The following is a 14,401-nucleotide window of genomic DNA, read 5'->3' on the forward strand; positions in this document are numbered from 1 at the left end:
TCACGGAGTCTTGGTCTTGTGTTCGTTTTGCAGGTCGGGGAAGCGGAAGGGATGCGACAGCGGTCGTGCTCTGTCAGCATTCGAATGGCAGCCTGCTTTGCACGCTTGAACCCTGTGGCCCGCGTTGCACATCTGTAGTGTTAAATTGGCAGTAGATAAGAAAACCGTAATCAACTCTAATTGTACTTAATACACCTACGAGTTTTCAACAAATAGATTACTTAACCTTTAAATTATTGCAACATCTTGGTTCTCATGCAGCCTACCCGCTGTCAGTCCTGGGCCCTTAGATTTTAAATCAGTCATGGATTGTGATTATTCAGTATCTCAGAAAACTGAAGTCCAAGGTTTCGGGTTAGTAAGTCAGAATTGGAAGCCTCTCTTGCGTGACCAGAGGGGTATTTGCGTTCAAATAAATCTCTTATCTCACAAAACGTTAAATGTTCAAAAGGTTACATGTTTGTCTGCAATTTGAAAGTAAATAAGGCAACTTTTAATTCTACATGTAAGGAAGAATTACGTAAATGACAGCTGCTTACTGTGCCTAAACCTGACTTTCAAAGTTGTCTGAATATATAGAAGTGTATTTGAAGTTCGTGTCAGCCATAGGTGCTTGGGAGTAAAGAATAAGTGTTTACATGTTGTTTGGCAGGTGACAGAGCTGGTACAAATAGGCCCTTCTTCATATTTACAGCTAAAGCATTTGTCTACTCTCTTACGATGCATTTATTTCAAAATCGGGCTAGGTCTCCCCTAATTTCCACTTTTGAGCTGCAGTTGTAGGCCTCACTTCATACCAACTCTTATGGAAACCCCCAAAGCCAGCTAAAGATAGAAGAATTGCACAGTTTGACATCAGGGTGAAGAGAACAGATGCAAAACAGAAGTAAGATCTTCTCTTCATGGTAATTAGTTTTTGATTCAGCTTGTAGCTCATGTAACTTCACCCTTGTGACTTGTCCAAATTAGTTACCTTGTGTTGAGATTTACATCTCAAGGGAAGAGGGAGCGGTAGTTCACAGATTAAGTACTTACCTGCCTTCCTTTTTATGTAGCATCTTTAATGCAGGTATCTTGATGTGTAATAACACACCTTGGTCATTAGCTGCTGAAGTAGCAGTACAGTAGTTTAATTCAACCCATTCTAAGAACAAGAGCCAAAAACCAAGATATAAATTGTAATAGAAAATTACTCAAATTTCCTAAAAATAGTGTGCAGAGAGTAGCAACCACTTTGAGCTTTTGATAAGAACTTTATCGAAAAAATGCCTGTGACATAAAGGTACAGAAAGGAAAATCTAACCAAAAGAAACAAAAAGGCAGCTGTTGCCTGTTGACCTCTGTTTTCTTTTATTGCACTGATAAAACTTCATCTGCACACCAAAAAAAAAAAATGGTGGGAGGTAGTACAAGTGATCACTTGGGCCAATATTAAAAAAGAGATGCTTTGTCACAGTGAGCAACAGGTGATATTAAGAGACGAAGAGATAAATGCAAAGCTGAAATAAAGGATAACGGAAACAAAAAAGAGCCCACAAGACCAATGTGGCATATGTCATAGGATAAGTAAAATAGTAACTGAGACTGAAAGGTAAATTAAGATTTGGAAAATATGAATCGTGAGAGAGGTAAGAGGTAGAATCCTTAAAATTCATGTATTGTTTAACTGGAAGATATCCACCCTGTTTGTTTAAGGAGGAGAAACAGGGTGTCCTTTCAGACCAACTCTTGTGAACACTGAACATATTTAACTTGAATTTCACAGTGGAAAGTTAAGCATGTGCCTGAGTGTTTGAGATTGGGATGGTAACCTGAGAGCTACTGTGAACTTGCTGTTTTGAGACACGTACTTAGACGCAGAAGTGTAGCATCATTAAACTTAATCCCAAAAAACGCTGCCAGAATAGTAACGTGTGTGGCTTTATAAAGGCAGCTGTAGGCCTTTAGCAGGCATTGTAATAGCCACGGGAGGGAGGGATTCAGCATCTCTTTCAGGTCTATTAATTTATTCAGTTGATTGAAGTGTGTTGGGATATTGTTTTGTAACTGGATAAATTGGAGGCCAACAACCTCGTCCATCAGAATACCATAACTTCTTGCGTAGCCTCACTAAAGTCATTAGGATTATACAGGTCCTTAAGTGACTTACTGAATCGAAGCCTTAAGTGACTTTTTCTTAGCTCTGCCACCGTCTAACCCTATATAAAAAGTCTTTAACGTTATGTATTGTTTAGCATTCTTTGGTTTATTACGCTTAGAGTATTTGTAGTTTTTCAATATGATAACACTCCAAGGCAGTTGTGAATGTTTGGGATGTCTGATCTTAAAATAGTAACTTTGCTGAAATTCCCAGTAATGTGAGTGCAGCCTTAATAAAGTTGGGTTGGATCATAAGTGTAGATTATCTTTTGGCTGAATGAAATACCAGTGTATCTTGGTTTATTTATTTATTTATTTATGTCAGGAAGTGATGTTTCTGTGTATCACCTGCTATTAGTCCATCCGGTATCTCAGTCGGTCTCCCCCTCACGACCATACGCACAAACGTATTTTTCTTCTTTTTTTTTTTTTTTTTTTTTTTCCCCTTGTCCTTGACTTGGATGTTTTTAGCCAAGTTTATTAAAACAAGAGCTCTAGTTCACGCTAGGAAGGCATTTTATCTTTGTAGCAAATGCTTTTCAGTTGTGAAATGTAACTAAATAAGATGATAACCTGAACTGCATGACAGAAAATCTTGAAAGACTAATAATTCCCTTCCTCCTAAGTATTTGACTTGGAATCTAAAATAATTGCAGAGCTATAATTGCTGCGAACCCTTACTGAGTATTTATGTTCTAGAGAGTGGCTCATGAAGCAAGTGTAGAAGTTTCTGACTTTCTCATACTGTAAATACCTTCCCTTTTTAAATTTTGGGTCAGACCTGTTTTTTTCCTCCAAAATGATTTGTTTTACAAAGTGTAAGAGAACTTGAGCAAAGATGGAATGTTTAGATTTTCCAATAATATTAGAATTCTGTTAATGAATTGTCAAAAATAGCCCTTTTGCTGACTGTCATGCAAGAGTTGGTTGTAGGAAATAGGAGAACCAGTATTCAGAGTACAAAAAGCAACCCAGAACAGACCAATCATGTAAATGAGGTAAACTGGATAAAACCAGTATGAGTATAAAGTGAAATCCTGTAATGCTGTGTAAATTTGTCAGTGCAACTGCAGCTTAGCAGATATCCATGAATTTTATTAAGGAGCTATAAATATATAAAATTAATCTATACATGGCACTATGACAGTGCTCTTGAACAATCTCCAGGATTATAAACTCATAGTAATGAACATCTGTAAATGTGGTCTGTTGGGAAGTGGCACGGAGAGAACGGCCCTGCTTTGGCCCCGTGTTGCTTTAGATGCAGATGCGGTTGTCTTGGTTCCCACCTGCCCTGCTGTAAGCTGCAGAAGTGCTACAGTACTCTTTTCTAGGAAGAATGGATACGAGATGCTTGAACTCTTACGTAAAGCGAGTAGTAAGCCTTAGAGAGCAGAGGATGTTGATTTTATCAGCGAGGAGCCAAAGCAGTCACTGACGCTAACAGGTGCAATTCACATGCTTTGGAGGACTTGCATTCGCTTGTGCCAATAGTAGGTTTGGCCCCAAGTTTCTAAATCATCAAGTAGCCTGTGAACTGTGGTTGCGTTTCTGCTTTTGTCTTTACTCTGTTAGGGAAGTCTGGGCTCTTACCTTTCGTACAGACGATAAACACTTGCATCTCACCGTAGAATGCGAAAACCAAAAATGACTGCAAATACACCCATGATTAGGATGTCTGAAGGGCTGAAGGGACTAGTAATTCAATATGATGAATGCTGTCATCTCTCTCTGACCCTTACCATCTTATCCCAGTTGCTGACAGGGAGATGGAATTAATGCCTTTTGTGTTTGTGCACGTGTTTCAGACCAGATGAGGACTAAATGTTCTTCAATTTCTTTTTTCATTCTAATTGTGCCTGATATTTTGTATTGAGTGGCAGTGAAGAAATAATAAAGAAATCATCACTCGGACTGCTTCCTAAAGGATCGTTTTCCATCTGAAAGGTTTTGACAATTGAATAAAATCCATGACTGAATTAATGTGCATGGATTTTGTTCAGTGCTTGTGTTAGCTCTATTCCCTACCCCTACTTCCTGCTGAGAGTAGGCGTTTTTGGAAGTGGTGCTTTCGTTAAAGGCATTATGGAATTCTGGTTTCCATTGTCATTACAGGACTCTGGAAGGGCTGTGAGAATCAGATGCTACCTCAGCGTTGTTTAGCAGAGCTGTAGTATTTCTGACAATTACTTTAGAAAATACTTGAGATCTCTGTTAAACAATGCAATGTGCTTTCTGGATCGATATTGAAGCTTGGACTTGCTGTGTCTCAACAAGGGTGAAAACTACTTAGGATTAGAGCAAATTAAAACTTTACAGAGGTGCTGTGCTGCTGGACTCTTGACAACACTTTCCAGTGGAGTAGAGCCCAGGCTGTATTTCATGTCTTGGCTTCCTAGGAAACTCCTCTCCTGAGGAAAGTTCAGTGTCTGAGCTTGGGATGGATGCTTGGTCTTCTAGCTATTGGGCAGTTTGCATTGGAAGTGAGTGTTACGAGGTCTGTGCCCATCTCTGTTCCCAGGACAGCAGCCTTTCCAGATGAGGTTATCTTTACTTAGTCCCTGCTTTCCCTTTTGAAGCTGTTCAGCCATCCAACCGGTAATTTGGGAGGGCCCAAAGCGGAGGTGGGAAGCAAAAGAAGCAGCGGAAGTCTAATCGCCAAGTTGCAGTGTACTCGCATCAAGGAGGTGCTCTTGGTTGCTGTTGGTGAGGTGGGTTGTCACCTCTTGGGAACCTGGTTCTTCCCTCTCCACAGTGGGAGAGGCATCATAACCAGTCTTCATCAAGGCAGGGTGAAGGTTCATCTTCTAACTCCTTTCTGTTGGTAGATATGAGTGACAAGGTCTGACTCCCCTTGAGATGAAGACACATTTCCTGGGCAAATGCCATAACCAGAAGGTCAAAAGTAGATGTCACTTTTCACCTTTCTTTTGCATTTGGAAAGAAAAGTGCTGGCAACTGTGTTTTGGCATGAGCCTGGTTTTATGAACCTTCACTTGAGTTCCCTGAGCTCTCCTCCCAGTCTGGCAGTCCAGGAGTGGGAGAGTACTGGGACAATGTGGGAGCTGAGCGGGAAGATGCAGAGCTGCAAGCAAGGGAAACCTCCAAGCTCAGGTGGGAGCTGAAGCAGCCTCCAAGGGCTTGTGCTTCCCTACTTCATTCCATGTAGCTCGCAGCAGCAACTCTTGCTAGCACCCGCTCATGTTGCTGCTTTGCGAAACTATGTTAGCGTTTGTGAGGCATGCTGAAAGGTTAAGAGAATCGTAACTTGGCTTTTATTTGCAATGGTAGAAATAATGAAATAAAGGTCTTGGGGGAGTGATAGAAATTTGGGGGTCGGTGCGGTGCAAAGATTGAAAAGAAACTGGAGAATGTAGTGAAGTGAATCACTTCTGTGTGATAAACTTGTGAAAGAAGCCCCGTGAAGCTTTCCTGCTGTGATACTAGCTCCGTGAAGGCGGTTAACCCTGGCTCATCTCATTAGAGATTTCAGGGCGCAGCTCTCTCCAGGCATCTATGTCTTTTATAGTATACAACAAAGTCCTGTGTGTTATTGTAGCAGGAATTAAGTGATACCTGCTAAGCCTGAGGGATGCAGCTTTCAAATTGAGGTGAGTGTCTAATTTTAGACTCTTAGTTCAACTGCGGTATCAGGCAGCAAAAATAGATATATTAGGTATGTAAGCTTTGTGCTCTTTCTTTTTTAGATACTGCAAAATATATATTTGCATACATGTTAGTTTTTGTTCTGTCTGCCTTTGGCTGTTGTTCTGAAGGTGAAAATGAAGTCCTTCATGACTCCAGTTCATCAGGATATCAGCTGGAGTTCTGGTGTGCTGCAGATTTGGCTCTGGAGCAATCTGGAAAGAATTTAGGATGAGGAGATTCCACATTTGGTGCTGGTCCTGATCATCCCCCGCCTCCTGCCTGATAGATGAAAAATAAAATAAATTAAAGCTGAGGTTTGTTAGCACTTTCAGAAATCAAGTACCAGCTACCTGAACCAAAACTGCTGTTTGGGTTTATGAATTAGAAGCTTTGTGTGGAGATTTGCATAGCATATGTTTTCTAATTGGCAAGTTACAACAGAATATGAATTTTACATGAGCCGTATCTAATACAGTCTGCAATTTAAAACTAAGATATATGTTTACATTTTAAACTTAGCTACATATATTTACGAAAATCCTAAAAAGTATTTGTCAGGTAGGAAAAGCTAAGGAGCAAAGGGCAGGTTTGAATGCACTTACAAATTCTGATTCCAAGTATTTGGCCAGTAAATTTTAAAATCGGACCATGAGATTGTAAAACTAAATGTATTTTATTTTTAATATCTTAAGATTTTTAGTATATTCAGTTCTTAATATAAGTTGTCCTGATTTTGCATGATTTTTTACATTTGAAAATACAAATGGTGTTTATCATGTTGGGTTTTTTTATTCCACTTTTTTTTTTTTTTTTTTTAAACCTGCATGAGCTTTATACACCTTCCTCTTTTTGCATTTAACTGTGTTTTGGTAGATACTGGGCCATGGAGTTTTACAGTGCTCTCCTATGCCCTTTTCTTCTGCTTACATAATGTGTCCAGATACTTTATGTAAGGATGATTGTTAATTGAGAAGTTTTTTCTCCTGGTACTCTACCATCAGACACTGTTCTTGCTAGGAGAAGATTCTATTCATAGTTAAACTTTTGACTTCTATTATTTCAAACTATTTACCTTGGGCTTACAGGGTGTACTTTTTTTTTCTCAGTTTCAGTTGTGTTAGATACAGTAGGCTCAGATGTCAGGGATTTTGACATTACAATTATGAGGAAGCATATCTTCTCCGGAGAAAAAATATTCTTTAATCTTTGTTCTGTCAATTTTAATTTATGCTGTGAAAAGATTTCAGATAAAAAACAGGGAAATTATTTTCTTCTTTTGTTAATTTCATTTCTGTCACATATTACTTGTCATCTTCCCTGTTGTAACTAGCTCCTCAGTGTGGGACTAGGAAATCATGCAGTTTATGCTCGTTTGATTTTTTTAAATGTTATTTTAGCCTCCCATGATTTGGTCCAATCTGTATTTGAGCACGCAACTAGATGTGAAGAAAAAGACTTAACTGTGGATGACTTTGAACTGTATTGTGGTAGTTCCAATAACTTTTCCTTTGGAAGAGTTATCCCGTCCCGTTTGCTAACATGACTTGGGAATCTGAGTTTCTATTTGCATAAGCAAACATAGTGCACAGTCTGGAGCAAGCTGCAGGTGAGCTGGCTCATTCACATGCTGTGGTGGTGTGATTTTTAACAGTGGCTATTTTTTGAGACTGACTCAAGTTCACTGTGTTCAGGTCCGGAGCCAGATTAGTTGCAGCTAGCTCAGATACCTCCTTGCATGTTCTCTTTTGCCATGTGATGATTCCTGTGCCTCACCTTGAAAGTCCAGAGTTTAAATTCTAAATGCTTACTGAAAATGATGTGTGGAGGAGCTTTCAAAGATCTTATTCCACAATCCCAAGCAGAGGACATAGGGGTTTCTTAATCATCCCCTTTCCCATGTGTGTTGACTCACTGCTAACTTCACACTAGTTCTGCCTTGTACTTGATACAAGCGCTTGTACGAGTATTACAAATAAAGATACAATCAACTCCTCCTTGGAGGCCTTGGCATTTAGAACCAAAGTTCCTGTAATAAAGAGCTCTAGCCAGAGGAACGCTGCACAGGCTGCCACGAGGTTTCCTGCTTCTGGCTGGTGTGAGGTGCACAAAGGATAACATTTCCAGAATGTGCTTAATGTACCAAGGCACCGTAGCTGTTATTTTGGGGGGGATGGACGGGGTGGGACACGGACATTGTGTATCTTCCCCTACAGAAGCGTAATAAAGTAAACAATAGCTACATTGAATATGGGTCACTTTTTCCTCTCTTTTAAGGAAATTACAAAAATCTGCGGGAAGAAATCTTCAGAGGTGCCAAAGGCTTATAAGGGAGACTATTTCTCTCCTAATGAAACAGGTGGAATACTTCCTTCCACTCTTGTGCTGGAAGGCATGTTCAGGTTTTGCGTAATACAAAGATGCCAGATGTTCAGAAAAACCCTCCTGTTGAAATCTCAGCTTATAAATAATCTCCTTTCAGATGTGCTATATATATTTGAAATATGTGCAGTACTTGTTAAAAAAAAAAAAATGTAATCGCTGGTGATTTATGATAAAAGTTATTTAGATGCTCTTACTTTGACCTTCCCAGGTGGTTACAGATTGTAATTGTGGGCCACTCTGCAGTCCATGCCGTAGAACTGCACTGTAACCAAAGGCAAGTCATTTGCAGAAAGATCCAGTAAATTATTTAGGCACTGAAAACGGGATTTTTTTTCAGAATTCAGATGCCAAAATCTTAAAATTATGTTCATGGTAAGTCCTGCTTTTTTTATGTCACCAAGTCTGAAACAGTTAAGTTAGATGCCTTTATTTTTTTTCAGGTTCCTCAGATAGCTAAGGAGTCCAGGCAGGAATGAACTAATTGTGTGTGCTTAAAGCAAAGTTCTCAACTCATGTATAGCCCTGATCAGAAGCCAGAAGCAAAGCTCCTGAATCTACAAAGTACTGTCAAATTATATTTAACATATGCTGGCAGGGCTAGGGACCTCAAAAAAAGTTTTAGCTCTTTTTTTTTTTTTTTTTTTTTTTTTTTCTTATTCAAACAAACAAACGAAACGGAAAGGGGAATAAATTATGGTACCTCTCTTTAACTTAATGAGATAGAGCACAAACTCAACTTACAGGATGTGTCAGTTCAGTTCTCTCTATGTACACATATCCCCACCATTTCTTTGAAAAAGAAGATTTTGCAGTTTGTTTTCAGAAGGGAGAATCCCCGTCCATAGATGTACCTTGTAACAGCAGCATGCAGCGTGTTAGGGCAGGATAGGACTTAAGATCTGCATCTGCTTTCAGTGGGCTAGATTCTGGCAATGCAAGGGTGGCAGGCTCAGCATCACAGATTTTGTGAATCCCACTCTGCAGCACTGAGCTCCTCCAGAAGTCAAGAGCTCCTGCTTGTGGTTGATGTGCCATGGATAACCACTGGAGTGGTTTTGTTGAATCTAGTCTGAGACTATTGTTTAAATAAGCGTAAACTGACTGCAATTTCCCTGATATACTTGGTATGGTGGCAACCTATTTTCTCTGAAATTAGCCTTTTGCTCAGATTGGATATTCCAGTTACTGTGGATGTTACTATGAAACTCTTTCAGCTTTTGCTCTAAAATAAGTGTGGTAGTTACTGATGTTTATTCGATTTCCTTCAGTAAGCTGATTGCAGTGAAGCTATCAAGATTTTTCTTCAGACTGCCTGCCTGCAGTGAAAGTTATTTAAACTATATAAAACTATATTAAACTATATAAATTTAGGCAACTTATTTCTTATAGCCTAAATATTTCCAAGCCTTTTTTATGCTCAAATACAAAAAGTAGTCAAATATGCAGAGAATAAAAGACTCTGTATTTTTACTGACATAGATAATTATAAATTTGATTATAAATATTAATTTGTTTTCAATAACTCACAGAGTAACTGCGGTTTTTTAAAAGATTTTATTAATCCTTATTATTCCAGGAGCTTTCCCTTAATTCAGGGGTCAATTATGTTTAATTCAGCTGAAAAACTGTAAAGCCTTTACATTCAGCATCAGAACTAGACTTCTATACATGTAGCTAGTGCCATTGAATAAAGCATAACCACTGATATTTATAGCAGTTTGTCAATTTAGACCATAAGGCTAAAAGCTAGTATGAAAGCAAAAATGTACAGACTTAATACTTAACATCAGATGCTATGATTCAGTCCTGCATAATCCATATATGTTGCTAATATAGTCTTATTACAAAAAGGAAATAAAATTACAGTAACTGTGGTTTTTTTTAAGTTCCCTGCTTTCTGGTTCAAGCAAATGAATGATTTAAAAAAAAAAAAAAAAAGTTACATATAGGAATCTTCTCAATATTCCCCAGAGCTCAGTCTCTTGGTAATGGTTTTCTTCACTCAGTCCCAGTAAAATACATAGCTGCAGAATATCTGAGTGAACGCTGCTTCAATAAAGTGGATTGTATTGTGATTTTATGGTTTGATGCTGAGCCTGAGCAGGAGACTTCAGCCTTGTGCAATTATGTATTGAGCAGATAGTCTCTTTAACTGAAGAGGTTATGAGGTGTAGCAATAATAGGACCATTACTTAAAAACTGTATGTGACCTAAAGGTATTTTTAGAAAAATGATACTTAAAGGTAAGCTTTTTTTTTTTTCAGATCTAGAGAAAAAGCAACTAAAAACTAAAACATGAAGGTCCTTTCTCCTTCTGTCCTATTCATATTCCTTATGCTGTAGGCAAGTGACACCCGTATCTGTTAGAGAAGCACTTTCATTCGCATTTATCTTCTATGAAGAAAAAAACCATTTGAAATTCTTATAATAGTACATCTAAAAACCTGAGAAATTTGTCAGCACCAAGTACAAGTTCCCCACTTCTATCCTGTCTTGAGCACACTTGTTGTCAAACAGGGGTAAATAGATTCTGTGATCTGAGGTGCTTTCTCTACAAGCTGAAAGGACCGGCTGTGTCATCAGGCAGGTTTTTAGGCTAAGAATTTTGACAACTTCCCATGAGATGCCACCAGCAGTGCTGCAGAATTCAGCTTGCACGGGGCTACGTGTTGACTTCAGAAGCTGTATCTGGTAGTTGCTTTTGGTGGTTTGTTGATGCAAGCTCCACCCTTTCACCACAAAATTATATCCAGACTTTTTAACAAACAGATGAGAAATACATCCTAGGATACGATTTATTTTAATAAGCACTCATATTGTAGTAGTGCCCAGCTAACAAAGGTGCTCTTGTCCCAAAGAGCATGCAATCCCAGTTATAAAAGTAGTCAGGAAGAAGTAGTGAACTAGAGAGAAGTGTAGCACAGCTGAATATATGGAGTTTATATGGTTGTTTTTAAGTGAAATGTTGATGTCTTCTGTTTTTCCTCTCTTCCTTCAGGACAGGGAAGGAAAGTTCTCCTGCTATTATCCTACTGCTTTTGTCCTTCTTTCCAGTTGCTATTGCCTGTACTTGAAGCTCACATTTTTCCTGGTCACAATGTTCCCCCTTCTCTGCGAAGTGCCCCAGTGCACATCAGTTTTGTTGAAGTAACACCAAGGAAGGGAGAGTCATTCTGCAACTCACACCTGGTTTCTTTGAATAGAGAAGGGAAGAGAGTTAAGAAGTCTGAGGAACCAAGAATGAGTGTGTTTGTAGACATGCGATAGGACTCAAGATGAAATGGACTGAGTTTTTACCACCAATAACCAGCTGCGTTGCCTTACTGCCACTGAAGCAGAAGTGCTAGATCTGCTTGCAGGTCAGCTCCTGAACTGCTTCCATTATCGGCCACATCCAATTATTGTGTTAAGGTAATCTCTTTGCTTGGAGTTTGATGTGGTCATCAGCTGATCTGCAAGCAGGTCTTGTGATAGCGTGATTACTCTTACCTCTTGAGTTATTCTTGTCATGGCCCTGTTTACTGAGCTGATGTAGCTGGGATGTGATTGCATGATCTATTTAATTTTCTCTGGTACATGCAGATTTCATAAGCAAGAAATAAAACTCTAAATTGAGAGTGTCCACTTTGTTTTACTGGAACCTGATGCAAATTATGAGTTATTCAGGTGAGGCTGCCATGCAGGACTGTTTTACATAGCTACATGACCTACCCTGTCAGCGCAGCCATAGTTGAGTTATGTTGCACTTGGAAGAAGCAGAGGCTGTGAGGGAAGCTGAAACCAGTGTCATCAGATCACCCAGGAGCTCCCATTTGCATGCCTAGATCAGCCTATCACTGAATTAGTGCATTCTTCCATCAGGACTACTTGTAGTAACCTCCTGCAAATGAATCAGAGCTACCTCTGGCCACAACTCTCTGAGGTGTGTCTTGGTGCCCGCTGAGTGTGTGAACAGGCTCGGTGTACAGCATCTAAGGAAGCTGGGTACCAGCCTTCCCACTGAAAGGAATCTGGTAGCGTTCAGTTTTCCTCTATTTGAGACCTCACTGAATTGAGTTTGACAGCACTGCTATGTAAACAGATGTGAAAGACCCATATTAACAGTAACCGTATTACCCGTTACTGTGAACTGGGCTGTGAAACAACCAAAACATGGGTAAAAGCACACATTTTAGTGTTCTGTACCCAAGTAATGTTTCCAATGTTAGACTGTAAATCTGCATTTTAAATATGTTCCCTCAAATCTCTGCTTACTTTGGCTTACTGTGTTGTACTTCCTTTTAACTTGTTTTCTTTGCTTGACTTCATCGTGCCTTTTGGTTTTTTCTTAACAAAGCAGCACCTATTCAAACGAATTGGTTCCTTGCTTTGTTGTGGCAGACGGGACATTTATCTTCTCAGTCCTTCAAGCTGATACATGGGTAGAATGTATGTATGCTGTAGCATTTGGAGAGCTGTGGATAAAATACCTGAAACACCCGGCCCGTTAGCTTCTGAAACTGAAAATTGCCTCCCAGGTATGTCCTGCACTGCTTCCCCTGGTGCTGGCTAGTGGGTGTCCTGCCGAGGGGAAGCCTACCTGCTCTGGTGCTCTGCAGACCCCAGGAAGGTCACTGTTCTTCTTCTGAGGACCAGGAGTCTCTTGGCTACTCTGATCTCTTCAGGCTGCTTCAAAAGGGGCATGTGCACAACCTGGCACTGTGGACACTTGTTTCTGCGTTGCTGTCCCTGGTAAATCGCTGAAGTGCTTGCTCTCACTGTGGTCCCCAGATCTCTTCTGCAGGCTGAGAAGGAGCTAGAGACTGCACAGTCTCTGCAGCAGGGAATTCTGCAAAGTTAGCTACAAAAACCAGCAGGGAGTCAGAGGTTTTCTGGATACCATGAAGAGTAGTGCATCATTCCCTTCTGCAGCTATAAAACACGTTAGGTGCTCTGGTTCACCTAAAAGCATCAGATGCTGGAAATAGAAGGCTTGCCCTGAGGTGACTCTTTGCCTCCTTATCTACAAGCAGGTGAATGCTTCAGACGTCATCTCGAAGGGAAAAGGGCAATGTTTCTGCAGGACTCAAAGCTCTTTAACTGTTAGCCTTCTGTTGTGTAAAGTCTATGAAAATTTCCAGAAATGCAACAATAAAGCAAAAATGCTTTGTTCTCGGAAGGAGAGCTGTGTGGCTGTCCACAGAGTAGGTGTCTCCTGTGAAATCTGAAGAAGCCTCTATAGAATGCAGGGTGGAAGTTGCCATTCTTACCTGGTTGCAGTAACAGTCGTATCCTAAGTTCGTAGCTCTCTGTTCCTAGCCATAAATGTCTGATACATGAATAGCTATTTGATGGCCTTTCATGAACTGTATAAGCCTTCTCTCGAGATTACTGAAATGGGAAGTGCTGAGGTGAATGATGCTGCAGTTAAAGCTGTTGCATCCTCTTAGGCTGAGCCATCTGAGCAAACAAAATAGTTCCCAGATTTTCTCACTCCTTCCTTTGCTTTGAATTAAAAAATACCATTTTTTTTGTGTTTAATGAGAACTAATTATAAATAGGAAAGGATAGTTCATTTGGTGTTTTGGGTTTGGGGTTTTTTTAATTCTTTACAACAATATGGCTATGTGTTTTATCAGGAGTTAAAAATTTTGGTCCATTACATGTAAACATATGTAACTGTTACGGTAAGACATAATGTTGTACACAGAAATTGCTTACAGTAATGATGAGCGGGTGTTCCTCGGGGATTAAAAAGTGAACTAGATCCAATCTTATTGAAATAAAAAATAATACAGATTAACTGTTATATTTGGCAGGCACAATCATACTTTTTTGTTTTTAAGGGAGTGATCTTTTATATTTGTTTTTACTCATGCAATAGTCACAAGTGAATACTTTGAATTGCAGGTCTGATTACACTGAAGTTTTGACTTTGTAAATTAAAGTGGGAATTTTATAAGTTGAAGTTATAAATTGTATATTTCAAACCCTATTTCTTGTGTGGGGCAGCTCTTATGGTGTCAAGAGCAGATTTTGTTTTCCTCTTCTTCTAGTTTTCCTACATTTTAAAAAAGCACAGATAGCATTCAGGACCTTCTGGTTTAGTGTTTTGTTGTATTGGGCCTTTTCCTTTCCTCTAAAACAGTCTTTGCCAGAAACAGCATAGTGGAGTCTTAACTTGAAATTAGAGAAAACAGTATTTATGGACCTAGTGCGTAACACTGCTGGAAAAGTATACATTTGAGAAATT

At 39.5% G+C, this 14,401-nt stretch overlaps 1 protein-coding gene across 1 annotated transcript in view; it reads left to right on the top strand.

Annotated features, from left to right (window-relative positions):
* AGPAT5 (1-acylglycerol-3-phosphate O-acyltransferase 5) overlaps positions 1 to 14,401 on the top strand; it is a 61,455-nt gene that overhangs the window by 1,215 nt on the left and 45,839 nt on the right. Inside the window, exons 2-3 of the mRNA XM_009638765.2 lie at positions 34 to 134; positions 874 to 886. Of these exons, the coding sequence (XP_009637060.2) occupies positions 34 to 134; positions 874 to 886 (114 nt within the window). The remainder of the gene's footprint in view (positions 1 to 33; positions 135 to 873; positions 887 to 14,401) is intronic.

The sequence above is a fragment of the Egretta garzetta genome, unplaced genomic scaffold, assembly GCF_000687185.1.
Source record: "Egretta garzetta isolate BGI_Z169 unplaced genomic scaffold, ASM68718v1 scaffold415, whole genome shotgun sequence".
NCBI classification, from domain to species: Eukaryota; Metazoa; Chordata; class Aves; order Pelecaniformes; family Ardeidae; genus Egretta; species Egretta garzetta.